The sequence below is a fragment of the Psammomys obesus genome, unplaced genomic scaffold (assembly GCF_907164565.1).
Source record: "Psammomys obesus unplaced genomic scaffold, mPsaObe1.curated_primary_1811, whole genome shotgun sequence".
In the NCBI taxonomy this organism is placed as follows: Eukaryota; Metazoa; Chordata; class Mammalia; order Rodentia; family Muridae; genus Psammomys; species Psammomys obesus.
In genome coordinates, this window is record NW_026596064.1 from 6,891,198 (window position 1) to 6,910,024 (window position 18,827).

General features: G+C 38.3%; 1 protein-coding gene across 1 annotated transcript in view; it reads right to left on the reverse strand.

Moving 5' to 3' along the window:
• The window catches only part of Gmnc (geminin coiled-coil domain containing), a 48,821-nt gene that overhangs the window by 19,818 nt on the left and 10,176 nt on the right, over positions 1–18,827 (reverse strand). The window contains exons 4-5 of the mRNA XM_055625218.1: positions 17,475–17,685; positions 16,199–16,259 (exon numbers count right to left, since the gene is read on the reverse strand). Of these exons, the coding sequence (XP_055481193.1) occupies positions 16,199–16,259; positions 17,475–17,685 (272 nt within the window). The remainder of the gene's footprint in view (positions 1–16,198; positions 16,260–17,474; positions 17,686–18,827) is intronic.

The window sequence follows — 18,827 nt, forward strand, 5'->3', positions numbered from 1 at the left end:
AAGAAAGAAAGAAAGAAAGAAAGAAAGAAAGAAAGAAAGAAAGAAAGGAGCAAGGAAAGAAGGAAAGGACAAAAGGAAATGAAAGGAAAGGAAAGATTTGAAAGCTAAACAGAGTGCTGATATTAATCCTTGCACTCAGCAGGCAGAGGCAGGTACATCTCTTGGAGTAATAAGCCAGGCCAGTTTACTAAGCAATTTCCTGGCAATTGAGGCTACATAGTGAGATCCTGTCTCAATAAACAAATAATCAAACAAAAATTAGTAATTTCTTAAAAGTATGTCTTGTGTCTTTCATTAAAATTCAAACATTAACTGTACTTGATTTTTTTTTCAAGTACCGTTTCAATTATCTAGAATAAAATCAACCCGCAGGAAGAAGGGAAATTCTTTCCCAAGTTAATGTTAAATTTTTCCTTTAACTTCCTGATTCCACTGTCTCAGACATCACTGAAATCTAACAGCAGGGCTGAAGAGGTGGTTCAGCGCTTAAGAGCACTGTTCTTCCAGAGGATCCTGGTTCAGTTCCCAGCATCCACATGGCAGCTCACAACTCTCTGTAACTCCAGTTCTGGAGGATCTGAGAGCCACACACAGACATGCATGCAGGCAAAACACCACAGCACATAAAATTTCCAAATGTGTCCATGATAGGAGTCATGGACGAATATTCTGTTCATGTCTCTCCTCTTATGTCTTACTTTCTCACACATGTGTATTTTTTAATTCTTTATTAATTACACTTTATTCACTTTGTATCCCTCCTATGGTTCCCTCCCTCCTCCCATTCCAGTCCCTCTCTTCCTCCCCCCTCGGCACACATGCCCCTCCCCAAGTCCACTGATAGGGGAGGTCTTCTTTTCCTTTCTTCTGATCCTAGTCTATCAGATCACACCAGGAGTGGCTGCATTGTCTTCCTCTGTGGCCTGGTAAGGCTGCTCTCTTCTCAGGGGAAGGTGATCAAAGAGCAGGCCAATCATTTCATGTCAGAAGCAGTCCCTGTTCCCATTACTATGGAACCCACTTGGATACTGAACTGCCATGGGCTACATCTGTGCAGGGATGCTAGGTTAGCTCTAGGCATGGTACTTGGTTGGAGAATGAGTCTCAGGAAAGACCCCTGTGCTCAGAATTTTTGGTTCTGTTGCTCTCCTTGTGGAGTTCCTGTCCTCTCCAGATCTTAATGTTTCCCACTTCTTTCCTAAGATTCCCTGCACTCTGCCCAAAGTTTGTCCATTCTGCACTGATAGTCTGCAGGGCAGAGCCTTTCAGAGGCCCTCTGTGTTATTTTACTCTCTCTGTGTGGTCCTTGATTGAGATTTTTGAGGGAGCCATTATATCCAATGTGGCTTTTCAAAGCTCTGTAGATTTATTTGACTTTTGTGTATTTCCTCAGTTGTAAGCAGAACTTAGAGTAATGGTTATAAACAATAACATGGTATACATAATGGTTGTTAATATGTTGATAATCAGGTTCATCTTCAGGAGATGATTATTTTCCTCAAGGATCAAGTGCGACACATGTGAAGTTCTTACAATAATTGTATTTCTGTCAAGTTGTCCATGGATTGATAAGCAGTTTTCCCTTCTGTATTTATCTACTAAGCTTTTTACAAAAGGTCTGTGACTTTGTATCTCTTCACAAGGCCACATTTAGCAAAGGACAGCAGCCTCCCTCTGCCTCCAGACCATGTTTGCAGCCCTGAGGTCTACCTGTGGTCATTAAAGTTGCGTCTCCTCTGCCGCTGTTTTCTATTCCATTTACTTTTCGAGCTTCAGTGCTTTATCTGTTTGTAAATTACAAACAGATATGCTTTTGCAGACTAAATTTAAGGGCATAAATCTCTGTGGAAGATTATAGTTCACTCCTAAGTTTATAATTAGGGAAAGTGTTTACTTATAATTAGGGAAAGCATTGTATTTTAGATTGGAATTTGTATTTTTTTTTACAACTTTATCAGTGTTGCAAAATTATATTTTTCATATCCATGAAAGCAAACTTTCCAATATCCCTACATCAAAAGAAATTGTCTATATTTTCACAAAAGAATTTATATTTTCTTTGTAATTAGACATTGCTTATAATTCAAAATCATAAACATAATTGTCAATTTCTTGAGATTACTGAAATCATATATTCATTTATACATCTATGCTTTTAAATGGCAAATTGTAAAGTATTAATACTTTAAGCTATAGTTAACATAGTAGCAATTAATATGTTTAAAAAATCATGCTAATTTATCACATTAATAGCTGGCAATATTACATCAATGGAAAGTATATACAGTACAGTAGAGACTTGTATCATTTTTAAAATTAATGAGCTGTTTTACTGCTCTCAGCATTACAGAAAAGTTGAGTGGGAAGTATAAAATTTTATGAGCTGATTCCTCATCCCTAATTCCCCTCTATCATCAGCAAACTCTAATAGGGAAAAAAAAATTTGTTAAAATTAGAAGACAAAATTGGAACATTATGAGAACTGAGTCCCATGGTTCACATTTCGGTACACTCTTTGTGTGGTACCGTCTGAGGTTTTGGCTGATGTATCACGGCACAAGCTCACAAGTAAGTTATATCTGCAGAGGTAGCTCCACTGCCAAACATCCATCTCGCTCTGTTCATGCTTCTCTTTCTCCTCATTTTTATTTAAAATTTTAAGTATCATGTTTTTCCTTTTTTTTTTTGTATTTTTGCCTTTTTCACAAACCTAGTATTCATCATCTTGTTAACTTGATATGGAGCATACTGTCTGTTAATTATTAACTTACAGATTTACTATTTATTTACTACTTCCAATGCTCAAACCTAAGACTTGTTGGTACTGGTATTTGACTTAAATGGTATTAACATATATCTTATGTGCTTGCCAAGTATTAATAATCTATGGTAATCTGTAGGTTATAGCTAATATTCTTGAATAATTGGTAATATCCAATTCAGTCTTCCCACGTCTACAAGGTAGGCAAAAATAGTCACAATAAATTACAGAGGAAGAAAACTTTCTGCCCAAATTGTGCAGATAATATAAAATAAAGCTAGCATTTTTTGGAAATCAAGTAGAGACGATTTGGGTGAAGCTTGGGATGTTTTTACATAGTGGCTTTTATAGATTCAATATTTGCCTCAGGAATGTTTTCCACTCATTTTTCCTCCTTTCACCCAAATGTAATAACACATACACAATTCTTTCAATTCCCAATTTCTCAACTGGGCCCTCCAGATCTTTAAAATATTCATTGATTCTAATCTGAGAACCATTTATTCCTAGATTTTAATGAGATAATTTAGAAATTTTACTTCTAGATTATTATTCTGCCCAACATGTTTCCATGTCACAAATTCAAATGAGACATAATTTTTTTACATTACAAATCACATTAAAATTAAAAGTCATGAAAGATGTCTAGAGCACACAGAGTCCATTAGTGTGGTATTTCTGGAAAATGGTTTGATGATGAGAATACTTACATATCAGTAAATATTCACCCACCTATTCTACTTGAAATTCATAGCTTAAGTGTTAGGACCAATGAAATGATGATGCGCACAGATTTTATAGGCGTTTATTAGATGGAGATGATGAGAGAGAGAAGAAGAGAGTGAGACAGGATGAAGAGGGAAGGGAACACCCTGACAGAGAAAGGGGAGAGAGCAGGAGAGCGAGATAGTAAAAGGGAAAGAGGGCAAGAGGGCTAGAGAGGGAGTAAGTTGCGGGTTGAGCCTTTTATGGAGTAACTGAACCACTCCTGCCAGGTTTGGCTACCTGGCAGGGCAACACATGATGACAGTATTGGCAACTCAGAAGCAGGTTCCATCAATGTTTACTTAATTAACAGCTGAGGATGGTCCCTGAGTGACCATACAGGATTTGGTAAAAAAATAATAATAATAACTAATAATAATAATAATAACAATAACAATAATGGCAACAGAGGAGTCTTCCCAATAGGCTCATTTACAGCAAAAACTATGCTCCAGACCCTGGCTGCTGCTCAGATGCTGTTGGCATTCCCGCACAGAAAACAAGAGGTCTGCAGTGCCCCACCATGCCAGAGTATAGCTATTTCAAATGCAGCCAAAGGGGACATGCGTCCCATGCTCCCTCAACAAGCCACACACTGCCTGTTGGGGCTTTTGGAAGTCAAAATGCTCCAGTGCAGGTTTGTCCTCTGTGCCCAGCCATGGAGGCTCAACCAGCTCAAGAGCCACAGACCCTTCCAGCCTTTGAGTTCCTTGGCCTGGCAGAGGATAAATGGCTCCTAGATTCAGCTACCTTCACCACCATTGCCTAGCCCAGGATAACATTGCAGCTCTGTCAGGTCCCACAGACATATTGCCAACTTCTGTCTTGGGAGACTTCAGATGCCATCTCAGTTCTCTTCATATGCAGGAGACAAAGCCTTAAGCCTGAGTCCTAGAGTTGCAATTGTCAGGCCTAGACACAATATGCCTTGTTGCCAGAGTAAAGGAATAGGCCTCAGATGTAACCTTTTACCACCCCTTTAGCTAAAAGACAGTAAATGTTCATAGCAGTCTCACCTATGTCTCATGGTAAATAACTAGAAACAAAGGCCCAAGAAAAATGTTTCAGGGTCTAAGAAAATGTTTTAAGGTTGGCAAATGCAAGTTATAAATGTTTGAGGGTCTAAGACGGTGTTTTAAAGTTGGTAAATGCAAGTTATAAATTTGCAAGGTCTACGGTGATTTAAGGTATCCTAAATAGGTAAAAATGCGTAATATTTCCTCCTGTTGCTATGCTACTGTTATATTGACTTTCCAGAGCTTTGACCTATATCAATAGAGCGTTAATTTATTAATCAAACTCTAATACAAAAACATTCCACTATACCACTCACTATCATGGTTCTAAGCTCAAAATTTTAAATCTCCTTTAAATTTCCATAATGTGTAATCATACTAGAGGTTACGATCAAGTGAGCTTTTGTCTCTTCTACTTCATGAAAGTCTTCTGCCTTTTCAGAACTCACCTTAAAGAATGTTTATGCTATTAAAACAAATCTGTATGTCTACTGTGTTTTTCCATAATGTATATTTCACTGCAAATTACAATTATGATGCTAACATGTCTAAAGTTTTATCTTCTTTGTGGAACTTAAAAGTAATTCTTGTTAGCTGCAGGAAATCCACCTGAATCTACCTGTCAGGTCAATTGGGCTCCATATAAGTACTTCACCTATTGCCTATCTCAGCGATGGGATTCCTCCCTTTTTCCTGGTTTTGGGACTTCCCTTTCCTGGCTACTCAATTGCTACATTCCTACATCCAGCACCAGCTGAGTGGTGAGTCTTCCTTTCTGGTTGGCTCAAATGCTTCTTGCTGCTCTCACCAAACTACATCCAAACCGTTCATCTAGGACTGTCTTCTCCCTTGGGCAAGATTTCCCCTTTACTGGCATGCTTTCTCTCCCTCCCACCTCTCGTTTGTCTACAAAAATCCTAGTGCTAGGTAAACAGTGTCTGCTTTGGGCAACTGTGCCCTTGGTCTCTGGCCAATGCTGACGAGCTGTTGGAACAGATTGTACTAATTTACTGAGTCAAACCTTGCTCTTGGGAGGCCTTGACAGGTCACTGACTCCTACCTGCCCAATGAGAACACTTCATTCATCCATTCCTCCTGATTCTCCTCTGGGATGTCTTCTGGAGAATTTCAGATTTCCACACCTAGTGCCCGATTTAAGGGCCTCTAATATTGCACACCTTTGTAACCAAACTTGGCCTCAATTTCCTTAGATGACAGATCCAAATCAAAACCTTTTTAATTTACTGCCGGTGATTGGGTAAATGGAGGTTCCCTCAGGTAAATGGAGGTTCCCCTTGTTCAAGTCTCTTTGATCCAAACCTTCCACCTGTTTGCTCTTCCAAAAGTTCTGAATGTACACCTAAAGGAATTTTCTCCATAACCTACTTAACTTTGTCTTATGCCTATAAATATGTCCCAGTATCTTGCCAGACCCATGGTGTTTCCTATATTCACAACAGTGCCAAAGCAGCTACCACAAGTGTTCCAGTCTGACCTCATAGACTTCCATTAAGCTGGACCTGCACTTTCCCTTCCAGCTATAGATGTTCTCACAGACCCTGGACAGCATCAAAACAGCCTGTTTTTCTTGGGCTTGGGCAGCATTACAACCCTTTGACCTCCCTACAGCGCCCCTAGTGTCAGCAGGAAGTAGCCGTAAGAGAATCTCCACCTGTTATTCATTTATTAACAAAAGGCTGGAATGCTGTGCTTTAGGCCCAGGACAAGTAGCTCCAGGTTCTCCCAGCATTCCTCAGTCCCTATCTGCTGCTGGGTGTGGCTGGCAACTTTACCCTCTACCCTGAAATTTCCAGGGCAGGGGCTTCCCTTCCTCTGATCATGTAATCTGGACATTTTGTTGCCATTATTTTCTCTCTCTCTCAACCCCTTGCATGGTAACCAAGAGCTGCTTCCAATGAACCTAAGTTTATATACGTTAACTTGCCTTACATGAGAAACAGCCCAAGTTCTTCATTTTTTTTTAATTATATAAAAAAGGGAGGAATGTTAGTATTTAGGCAGCCTGCTTCTAGGTTGCCTAGCAACCTATGATGTCATTATGTGCACCTGCCATGTAGCCACACCTGGCAGGCATGGTTCAATTGCTCCATAAAAGGACCAACCTGCCACTTTGTTGCTTTCTTGTCCTCTTACTCTGCTGCTCTCCTGCTCTCTCCCCTTTCTCTGTTGGGGTGTCCCCTCCATTCCCCCTATCATTTCTCACTCTCTCCTTCTCTCTCTCTCATCTCCATCTAATAAATCTCTCTCATATAAAATGTGTGCATCATCATTTCATTCGTCCTGACAACAACAAAAAACACTCAGAAATTGAAGTGTAAGTTCAATCAAAATGTTTATCATAGTGCCAATTTGTAATAAAAATTTTATTGAAAATTATTCAAGCTGAATGTCAATAGAATGAAACTAGAGCCCACAGACTGGGAAAAGATCTTCGTCCAAAAGAGGGCTAATATCCCAAATATTTAAAAAATTCAGTAAATTAAACATCAACATACCAAATAATCCAATTTAAAAATGGGGTGCAGAGCTAAACAGAGAATTCACAATGGGACTATTGAATGGCAGAGAAACCTTAAAGAAATGCTCAACTTCCTTAGTTGTCATGGAAATGCAAATCAAAATGACTCTGAGATTTCATCTTACACCTATCAGAATGGCTAAGTTAAACACTCAAGTGACAGCACATGCTGGTAAGGTGAAGAAAGGGAAACACTCCTCCTTTGCTGGTGGGAGTGCAAACATGTACAACTACTTTGGAAATCAGTCTGGTACTTTCTCAGATATTTGGGAACAGGTCTACCTCAAGACCTAGCTACACCATTCCTGGCATCTACCCAAAAGATACTCTACCGTACAACAAGGACATTTGCTCAGCTGTGTTCATAATAGCTTCATTCATAATAACCAGAAGCTGGAAACAATCCATATGTACCTCAACAGGAGGATGGATAGAGAAGTTGGGGTACAATGAAATACTATTCAGCTATTAAAAACAAGGAAATCATGAAATTTGCAGGCAAATGGATGGATCTATATATAATCATCCTGAATGAAATAACGCAGACATGGTATATACTCACTTATAAGTGGATATTAGCCATACAATACAGGGTAACCATACTACAATCCACAGACCTAAAGAAGCTAAGTAACAAGGAGGACCCTAGGGAGGATATTTATGGCAAGTAGAAGGACAAGTAGAATAGATTCGGGAAGTGGTTGAAGAGAAGGAACAGGATTGGAACTTACCACAGATCTCCTCTGAAAGACTTTACCCAGCAGAGTATTGAAGCAGATGCTGAGGCTCACAGACAGATTTTTGGCAGAGTACAGGGAGTCTTTTGGAAAAGGGGGAGGATAGAAGAACCTGGAGGGGACAGGAGCTCCATAAGAAGACCAACAGAGTCAAAAAAGCTGGGCCTAAGAGGGCCTGCAGATACTGATGCATCAACCAGGGACCAGGCATGGAGAGGAACGAGGCCCCTTGCTCAGATGTAGCAAATAGGCAGTTCAGTCTCCATGTGGGGCCTCTAGTAAGGAGAACAGGGGCTGTGTCTGACATGTACTCTGGTGCCTGCTCCTCGATCACTCCTCAAGGGTGCATTGGCCTTGTGAGGCCACAGAGGAAGAAGATGCAAGCAGTCTGAAGACTTGATAGCCTGTGACCAGTAAGGGAGGAGGGCTTCCCCTTTATGAGGACTAGGGAATGGGGAAGGGGGTGAGAAGAAGGGAGGGTGGGGCCAGGAAGAGACTCCTAAGGTTGTTATGATCAGGATGTTAAGTGAATAAATTAAAAAGAAAGAACAACTTAAAAAAGGAAAAATATTGAAAATCAATCAATCTGAATGTCTTTTCTCCATTAATTAATTTATTTAATCACTTTACAGCTTGATCGTAGACCCCTCCCTTCTCTCCTCCCAGTTCCACCTGCACACGTCCTTCCTCCTATCCCTTCTCCCCAGAGAAGGCAAGATCCCATTTGGGTGCCAACCTACCCTGGCACACCAAGTCGCCAAGCTGGATGTCTTAATTAACACTTAATTTCATGAAATAATTTTGTTTATCCATTAAAAATAATGTGCAAATCAGAGAAAAATAGATCATAGGATTGAAAAGAAGCACCGATGCGCGTGGAGCAGGGACGGAGAGAAGAAGATGACTTAATTAAGTTTTTTTAATTAATCTAAAAAAAAAACTATTGAAGATTTTCAAATAAGCCAAGCTAGAAATATGTAGTCCTGAGAAGAGGAAAAAAAGAAGTTGTGTGATCTGGTTGTAAGTGTGACCTGCTGACAACATCCAAATGTCTGCTTGAACTGGGAGAAATAGGTAATTTAACATGCACTTTTATAAATCTCCCACGATTTTATACTGATTGTTTATTCATGATGAATACCTACCCTGATATTGTAATATTTTAAAATGCATTTGTCCATTACCAGCTCCCTGTGAGCACCATTTTATTTTATGCTTCTGTGTATTTGACAAACATTATATTCTTTTTAAAAATATTTTTTTTTAGATTAAAATTACATCATTTCTCCCTCCCCTTTTCTCTCTCCAAGACCTCCCATATAACTATCATTTCTCTGTTTCAAATTCATGGCTTCTTTTTTTAATTAATTGTTGTGATACAGACACATGCGCGTGTGCGCGTGTGCGTGCGCGCGCGCGCGCGCGCGCATGCGCACACACACACACACACACACACACACACACACACACACACACCACTCCTAAATGCATAAATATGTCCTAGCATGTTACTTGTGTGTATCTTTTCAGGGCTGACATTTGGTATTGGAAAACGCTACAAAAAGAGCTCCAGAGGGCTGAGGGCGTAATATTTTTCACAACAAAATAAGATCTCATACTAAGACAACTTGAACCATGCTGCCCTCTATGGGATTTTGGCTGCTTTACAACTTTTTTTTTTTTTTTTTCTTTATCCTCCATCTATTTGTTACCTTTTTGTTCTCAGGTTCTCTTCCCTCCTCTCTATGTCTTTTTTTAATTTTTTTGAAATACCCAATCATGGGTTGCAGAATAAAATAACACAGGCGAAACTTATTTTTAAGGTTATATTTGAAGGCAGAATGTACTAAAATGGGCATCATACACATATGCATACGCATGTGTAGCTGAACTAGTGATACTGCCCTCGGTGGAGTCTAATACAGAACACAAACGCTAGACCACAGTGAAACCTGAAGCTCACACACATGCACACAGGCACTGATTTGGATAAGATCAGTTCTCTAAATCATAGATTGGAATATAATCATCAATTTTTGAAAAAAAATAAAAGAAAAAGCAATACCCATGTGTGATTGGGTGCTCAGCTTTCAAAGGCTGCATGTTCTTGTGCCCGTATGTGGCCTTCTGTCTGGGAGACGGGTGCAGAGATAGTTTCATGACAGAGAGGCAGAAAGTATTTGAGACTGATGTGGGGTTTTTTTGTTTTGTTTTGTTTTGTTTTTTGTTTTTCCCCCCTTAGTAGTGAAGATCCGCTGAGCAGAACTCACTCACTCTCTTTTCACTGATTCTTTCTTTTTAAATTTTTAATGTAATTGCACAATTTCCCCATTCCTCCAGCCCATCCATGCACCTCTTCTTATCAAATTTGTGGCCTCTGATCTTCTTTTCTTTAATTGTTGTGGCATATATATTCAATAAAAAATAGAGAGAGACAAACTGCTTAGTCCCCACAATGTTGCTTGTATGTATGTGAGTTCAGACAGGACATTTGGCATTGGATAACCACTTGGATGGCTTTTCTCAGGGGAAGACTATTTCTCCTCTCAGAATTTCCTAGTGGCCTCTAGCTCTTTATGTAGGGTTGTAGCCCTGTAAGACTGCCACCTTTCATGGAATCATGTCTGTTTATGTCATCCTTCTTCATGTCTTGGTTATAGTTCTCAGGATTTGTAGTCCAATGGTATCTATCACTTCACAGACTGATTTTGTTGGGTTCCAGGTGATATAATTTCTACTTGCTCCTTGTGGGGGTCTTCCTGAAAACCTTTTTCATCTTCCTGTTCCTCCTCTTCCCCCTCTCTTCCTCCTCCTCTTCCACCTCCTTCTCTTCCACTTCCTCCTTCTCCTCCTCCTCCTCTTCTTCACCCATCTCTTTTTCTTTTCACAGTTTCCTCAAGTCCACCACCTGTTTGTTACATTACCCAAGGGTTCCTTGCAATCAGTATGACATTCGTCCCCTTTATATTCATAACTTAGGTTTTCCAAATATACTGATTATATTTATTTATGTGTTAAGTTAATGGAAGCAGGAGAGAGAACTAGAAATTTGAAGAAGGCTTTGTCTTAAACTGGAGCTGTCTCCTGTTAAAAACAAGTGTGCATGCTACTAAGTCCTTCTGTGCCTTGATTTCTTTATTTCTAAAGAAACTATATTCCCAAATGATTTGCAAGTTTGTGATGAATAATAAAAAGAGGTTATATGTACAAATTCCTATGCTCATTTACTAGACCTTAATTCATAGTGTGAAAAGTAATTAAATGTTTAATGAAAAGCCAAATTTAACTATCTTACATTAAACATATTAAAAGTTTATTGATTATTTTGTAATAGGCCAAGAAAAAAATTTCACTTATGCTTTGCATTGTCCTTATAATCTCATTGAAAGTGTTAATATTAGGCAATATAATTTTAAAGTAGTTCAATGAATATTTTCTTCATAATTTATTATTGCTGTATACTTAAATTGTTTAGCTGCTCCAAAATTTTTTTCCTGGTCTTATTGTTCTGTCTCATATGTTGGACTTTCTTCCAACATATGACTGTAGGTCTACTGAAGATCCTAAAAAAATATAGGCCATTGCCAATTCCATGGGTTGCTAACCACCTGAGACCTTATTGTTGAACAGACATATTCTGGTTGCTGAAAGGTGCTATCCAGGTTGATGGAAGAAATCTGATATCAACTGTCTTATTCCCTGTGGACCCTGCATGTCATACTTTCAACAGGCCTGATATCCACTGATGAATTCATGGCAATTCAGCTCTCAGGACAACTAACCATTTGCTGATTGAATGTGAGGTTGTTACACAGGAAGCAGGTAATGTTGGGTACTATAATCTTGGCCAAAATTCTGCAGCTGGTGAGTTCTTACACCCTTTGGTGGAAGTAAATTATTCTGGTAACTAAACATAATAGGTCTATAAAGTAGCTTTCTAATATAATGTTTATGTTCAGAGATTAGTGCTGTTGTTCGCTTTGATTAGAGTTGCTTCCATTTTCAATGGATAGCATTTACTGCAGAGATTCATAGCTGCTGAAAGTAAGAATGAACAGCGTGGGATGCTGAGCTGTAAATGGGACATAGAGATCACCCCTCAAAGGCTTAGAGGATATTTTGAAAGAAGGTGAGGGGAAAATGTCAGCAACAAAAAAGAGGGAGGAGAGTTCGGTCATCTGGGCATGTCATGGCTGCTGCACTCTTTTACTCATTATATCAGTGCTTGCCTGCACAAGATTGGGTCCATCTCTGCCATAGAGCAGAGGGTGACATACATAACACAGGTATATAAGCAGTTGTTGAGTGATGGAAGAGGGAGAGACATGTTATTCGGTGGCACAATCACCAGTAAAATGCCCATGAGCTTGCAAAGAATACCCTCTGTAAGCTATCTTTATGGAACTCATTGAGTCACCCCTTCCCTTAGGAAAAAAAATAACAGTAGAAGCAAAAATAGTTGGGAACAAGAAAAGGATAAAAAGATGGTAGCACAAAAGAATGTAAGAGAGGATGAGTAATATAGTACAATAATAAAGAAAAAAAGAAAAAATAACTATATAAATAAAATTAAATCTTAAAAACAAAAAAATAGTAAAATATAGTATTATGTATTTATATATATAATTAATGTACCCTAATAAAAATGAAACAAAATTTGTCAAGGAGGAAAGTATATGAGGCTCCAAAGTGACTGGGAGAAACCTATGGCTCATTGAGGTGCTGAGATGCTAATAAGATACAAGCTGCGTGAAGTCATATGTGAGGTAACACATACCAGATAGAGACTGTGAGAGAAGCTATGATTTAAGTGAGGCAGACACAAAACTTTCAGCCTCACAGAGCAGTGTGGTTGAGCTGCTCATCTTTCCCCCTGCTCTTGCCCAGTCCCTTTCTTGGAAATGGATCTTTCCTTAATAAATTTCCTTATATTGTTTACAAACCACCCCTATCTTCAGTGTCTCTAGATCAACTTTATGTTGCCTGAAACAGAAGTTAAGATTCATCTTTGTCAACAAACAGATCCACATTGTTTCAGTCCATTTCTTAGAAAGCATCTGTATTCCACTGCTGTGTTACCACTCACAATAGTCAGGTGATCATATCCTGAATGACTCTCTTTTGAATGTTCTATTCTGCTCTCTCTGTGTTTATGTTCCATAGTACCACGTTGTCACGATCACCGTATTTTTAAAACAATAAGCTTTAGTTACTTTTCTGGCTAGTTTCATTTTCAATTCATTTATTTTTGCTGTCAGCTTTTCCAACCCATTCTGAGGTTTGGTTGGGAAGAAAATTAAAATTATATATTGTGTTTTTGAAAAAAAAAATCAGTGTCTTGAAAACCAGATTTGATAATCATGGGCATAGTGCATCCGAGTGAAGCATTCTTAATAAAGTAGGTCACCACAGAGTCTGGGTTAGTAGTATTTTCTCACTACTATGACCTAAATCTAAGATAGAACATGTGATGGAGAAAATATTTATTTTGAATCACAGTTTCAGAGAATTCAGTCCGTGCTCATTTGTTCCCTGAGATCAGACAAAACATCATGGCTAAGGACAAAATGACAGGCAAAGGCTGCTTATCTCAATGATAAAGAAAGATAAGAGGAAGACAAGAAGAGGCCAGAGACACAATGCCCCAAAAGACTTGACCTCAGTGACTCACTTTTATTTAGGTAGATCCCAAACCCTAAAGTTTCCGGAATTTTCCCAAAATATTGCCACCTGGTTGGCTTAAACATTAACAAGGGAGTCTTAGGAAATCTTTCATGTTCAAACTAGACCAGAAATATAGTGGGTCGGGGATGTCAGACTGAGACAAAAAACAAAGTTATACAACTTAGGACAAGGTTTGAACTTACGAGGTAAGAACGACCCATATTTTAGGAGAAAGATGAAGAGTTTACTTGATCAGTTGAATTTTCTCTGTAAAGTAGAAGATAATGAATTCATTGATAGACAAAGGTAGAGGCTTGTGAACAGCTAGGAAGGTCAAAATTTGTCAGAAAGAGAAGAAAAAGAGGAGAATGACCATCAGTGCCAAGGGTTCTGTCAAAAGGATAAGACACAGATTATGGAACTAAGTTTTACAATGTTGGGGAAGACAAACATAAGAAGACTGGTTTGTATGGATTTGTGTTGGAGGATATTTCTTGGAAGAATGAGATGTCAACTCAAAAATGAAAAGGGGAAAAACAGTAAGTTAGCTAAGTGCTAGGTGGACAAGGAAACTTTTCTTCAACCGACAATGGAAAAAGGTTGTAAAATGTATCCCAGAGCTGCTAAACACACACACACACACACACACACACACACACACACACACACACACACCTCTTCTTGGGTACAGTGCAGAGCTCATTTAATCATCCTTGGGTAATTTTGTAGAGTTGAGAACCTCTCACAAAGGACTAGGGAGCCCAGGAATGGGTGCAATGGCAGCAACAGCATCAGTACTAAGTACGTGGATCCCCATCGTGCCTTGTCGCCTCTGGAAACCCATCTACTACCATGAATTTACTCTTCTAAGCATCCAGTCCTAGAACCAAGCAATGTAAGGTTTGTGAATGCAACATTTTTATAATTAAATCACCTCAACTTTTTTAATTTGACAATATTTCTAATGTATTTATAACATTCTTTTATAAACTTAGACATGTTTTAAGGACTGAGATGTTAATTTAGTGGCAAAGAGTTTGCCTAGACCATATGAGGCCATTTATTTGATAACCAGTACTAGAATAAAAACACCATAGAGCATCTACCACACAAATACACACACACACACACACACACACACACACACACTAAAATATTCTTGAAGAAGGTGTTCCAAAATTCACTGATGCCTCTGTGGTTTTTCTTAAACTGATTGCCCATCACGACCACCAAAAATATTCAAATTTCTCATAAAACTAAACTGAGATAATTTGCACACATTTAGCTTTCAATAACATTTAGCTTATTCATTATTTACCTTCCTTTATGAAAGTCATGAACACTAAAGATAAGAAAGAAAATTAGACTTCTATATCTTGCCATTTTAATGTGTAAGTTAATGGAAATTTATCTCCATTATCCTATCATTTCGCCTCTCATCACACTGCTCAACTAATAACTGAACAACTTACATTAAAACATGTTGTTGCTGTTTTCATCCCTTGAGCCCCGTGGACTGTGCCTAAGAGATCCAGGAATCTTCCCAGTTCTTTCTCAATTCAATTCATATATTTTATTATATGTGAAGTCATTTTGTCTAACACATTTTGCCTGTTGCAATTTTGCCTGTTGTATGTTGCAAAACATGCCCTCCTTATTTCCCTTACCTTTCACTGGTCTTTTGGCTGAAAGTTAGCTCAGGTATGAAATATACTTTATATCAGGCAATATGAATTTTGCTACTGTATATCCATGGCCCTTCAATACAATATTCTGTAAGTGTTACAATGTAGAAGAGACTGAGAATTAATCAGTTTTGGGAATACCCTATTTCCCTTCCCTATTTTTTTTTTGTTTCCTACAATAATAGGATCACTTTGCTTTATAGTTTAATATTTAATATTTCTAAACAATATTTAATAATTCTGAAAGAGCAGAATATTATTCACAAATTAATTCTCAAGAACAGTACACAGAAAATGCCACATACTGAAGAAAAAAGTCAACAAGACTGGCTCTGATTTGTGTCTTTGCAGGGAGACAGTATTTGAAACTTTTCTCTAGAGCCAAAGAGTTCTTTGTGCATTCTGGAGGAAGGAAGGGACACTTATTTTCTTTAAGGGCATGGTAATGTGAATAGTTTCATGGCTATCACTGATGTTAGTCCTTGATAATGAATGAGGCCGGGTTGGGAAAATCAAGGTGTATACCTTGCTATAAGATGTGTATTGAGCGATGTGTGAACAGTAGGTGCTGAGCCAGGTGACATGGATAAGAGGCTAGTAAACAAAGGAGATTTTAACAAATGGCGGGGTGGGGGGGAGTTACTGGCTGGCTTTCATCACTGATTTTTATCAGAATGACAAATTCCTGTTTCAGAATGCTCATTTTTAGGATGTTTCTAACCCTTAACAGAATTTTAGGCATTGATTAACAAATCAACTCTTCTTCATCACCCTGTTTCGGAATCCTTGTTGTTAAGTGGAAAAGCCTCTTCTTTAGCCCCATTCCCTAAACCATTCCGAGCTTCTTCTGTACGCCCATGAGTCTTCCCTCTTGTAGGTCGCCCTTCCATTTAAAACAAGCATCAGCAGCTTTCAAACACACTGTTTTTCTTCTACTCTGGGTTTGCTTGACCCAAATCCAAGACCACAAGTGTGGTGGGGTATTTTCTAAACCAGGCGTGGAGAGACCTGAGTTGTATGATTTGATTTACCAGTGACCGATAGTATGCTTTGCCATCGTCGTTCTCACTGGAGGGTTGATTTTCCCGGTTGCTGACAGAACAAGTCTGAGAGTGAACTTTTAGCTGTCGCTTTTGCACTAGGCACTCTTGACACGCTTGCCTTTTTAAAAATTCTCTCACAAATCCATCCTCAGTGAGCAGTTGCATCCTTCAGACACTAGAGGGGGCTTCCTGAAGACAGTTCTAATATCCCCCAGGCTGAAGCAGAGGACAACTCCGTTAACAGGGATCAACATTCTGATAAAAAAAAAAAAAACGTAGGTCCATTTTGCACTTTTAAGTTCATTTAAATGAAGTGAAGGTTGCAACCACTGTAACAGCATTTCTTATTATGTATGACTTGCAGTGTGAAGCTCTGTTAATTTGCTTTAAATTAACTGGTACTAGAGAAATAGGGACAAAGGTATTGTGAGTTCAATGACAGCCTCAACTACAGAGTAAGGCTATGACCCTCACTCAAAACAACAACAACAACAACAAAAAAGCAAGCAAACAAACAAAAAACACAAAAAGAAAGAGGCCAATAAATCAATTTGCTTTAAATGCTGATCAGATCTAGGACATTCTATCTTCTGCCTAAAAAATTGTGAATGGAAAGCATTTTTTTTTTCAAAACCAAACCCAGAAGATGTAAAAATATGAGAATAAGATTTAATTTAGGGTATGAAATTTTATTCTGCTGTTGGTTTGAAATCCACATTTTATTTTCATCTATTCATTCACTGCTGGACAGCTTGGCTGGTTTCAAATAGTGTTGTGATAAAAACAGATATGTAGATAATCTCCATTATGAAGGAAAAACATTGAGAAATGCTGGGCAGGATTCGTTTATGCAGTGGAGAAGAAGATCATATTATATGGTGGAAAAGCAAATAAAATACCCACTATACAATTTAGTATGGAGATCCTTAAAAATCTTATGCTAGAACAATCATGTGACCAGTAGAATCCAGAGTAACTTTCAAGTGGTCACTTGACCTTTGGCCAATATCTCTAGATTTCTGTTTTAAAATTTAAAATATGTAAATAATGATAACAATTATTCACCTTTCCTCTGGATTTATCTGTCTGTGAAATATATGAGTAAAAAAAAAGGTATGTAAATCAACAATCTCTTTCTCTGTTTATGTATGTATATATGTATGTATGAATGAATGAATGACTTTGGGGGTCTTTCTAATAATCTCCAATATAGGGCTCCTCTAGTAACACATAATGGAGGTATAGACCCATCGAGGTGACTTACAAGTGAGATTCAATTATACTCAATCTTGAGCGGGTAGACTTGTAGGACAAGTTCCAAGACCATTCAACTGGATACATATGATATTTCACGAAGTCTTCTATTGTAACATAGCTTGAGCAGAGAGAATGAAGTCGATCCAGATCATTAGAGTGTGCCTTCATGGCTGTGTGACTAGTGTGCTTTTCCCAAAAAAATGCACTTGGGGCAAAAGCTAAAAGTGAAACATAAATGAATTAATAAAACACCCCTGGGTCTCTTAATCTTATCAGTGTAATTTGTATAATTTGTGCCATTTTCTGCAATATCAAAATTGCTATATGGATTATTGTTCATAATTCTAAGAGGTACTCGATGGGCTTAGAAAATATATATATATATATAAATATATATATAATCAAGAGGATTGTCAAGCATTCCATTTTCTTGTTGATGCCAATGTAGTCAAATGGTCAATTTGGACTTTACGTCGAATTCTCTATTTTCTTGTCTGGATGCCACACACTCCTTTTCTTTTCATTCTTTCACACTTCAGTTTTTCCTGTGTCCGTCTCTTTTCCTCAGATAGGTTGTGGAAATTGCTCTACACTAGCCCTGTTCCTCCCATCAGTCCTTGCCCTGACTCCAGTGCTTCTGTGCCTTGATGAGCTGGAAATGTATGCAGTTAGCCACGTCTTCTCCCTTGATCTCGGAGGAGGGTCACTGTCTCAAGGCATCCTTGTCTCCTGGCAGCACAGGCACACTGTGTCCAGGATAGTTACATATTCTGACTGAGAGCATTCCGATTTTCCTTTCAGCAAATAGTGAGGCCATCATCTATGCTGCATTAGAGTTAATCCTGAAGGTAACATTTCATCTCTCTCATCTTCACCTTCCACAGCCCATCAGCTACAAAGTCTAAATTTCAAACCCACTCCCTATCTTCCAGTTTCCATAGACAGCTGAACACTGGTGTAAGGTCCTGTTAGAACATCTTGTCTTTACTTTATATCACTGGATTGAGAGATTAAGATTTAATCTGTAGTAAACTACTGGATTTTAATACAAAATTAAAAATTAATAATATTAATTAAAAATATTTAAACTCCATATTTAAAGGGCTAAACAATGAATTCTTCAAAAAGGAAAAGTTACAATGGATATCATAAAACATTTGGAACCACAGAAAACAATGGCGTTTTCATCAAAATTTGTTAGGAAGGAATACATACAAAGTGGTTTTTAGGTTTAAAAATACTGAGAAATGAGCTGGCGCTTTTGATCAGTGACAGAGCACTTGCCTATCATGCAATCATCCTGACTTCCTGACAAATAAACATACAAACAGAATCCCCACAAAACCCTGGGGAACAAAAA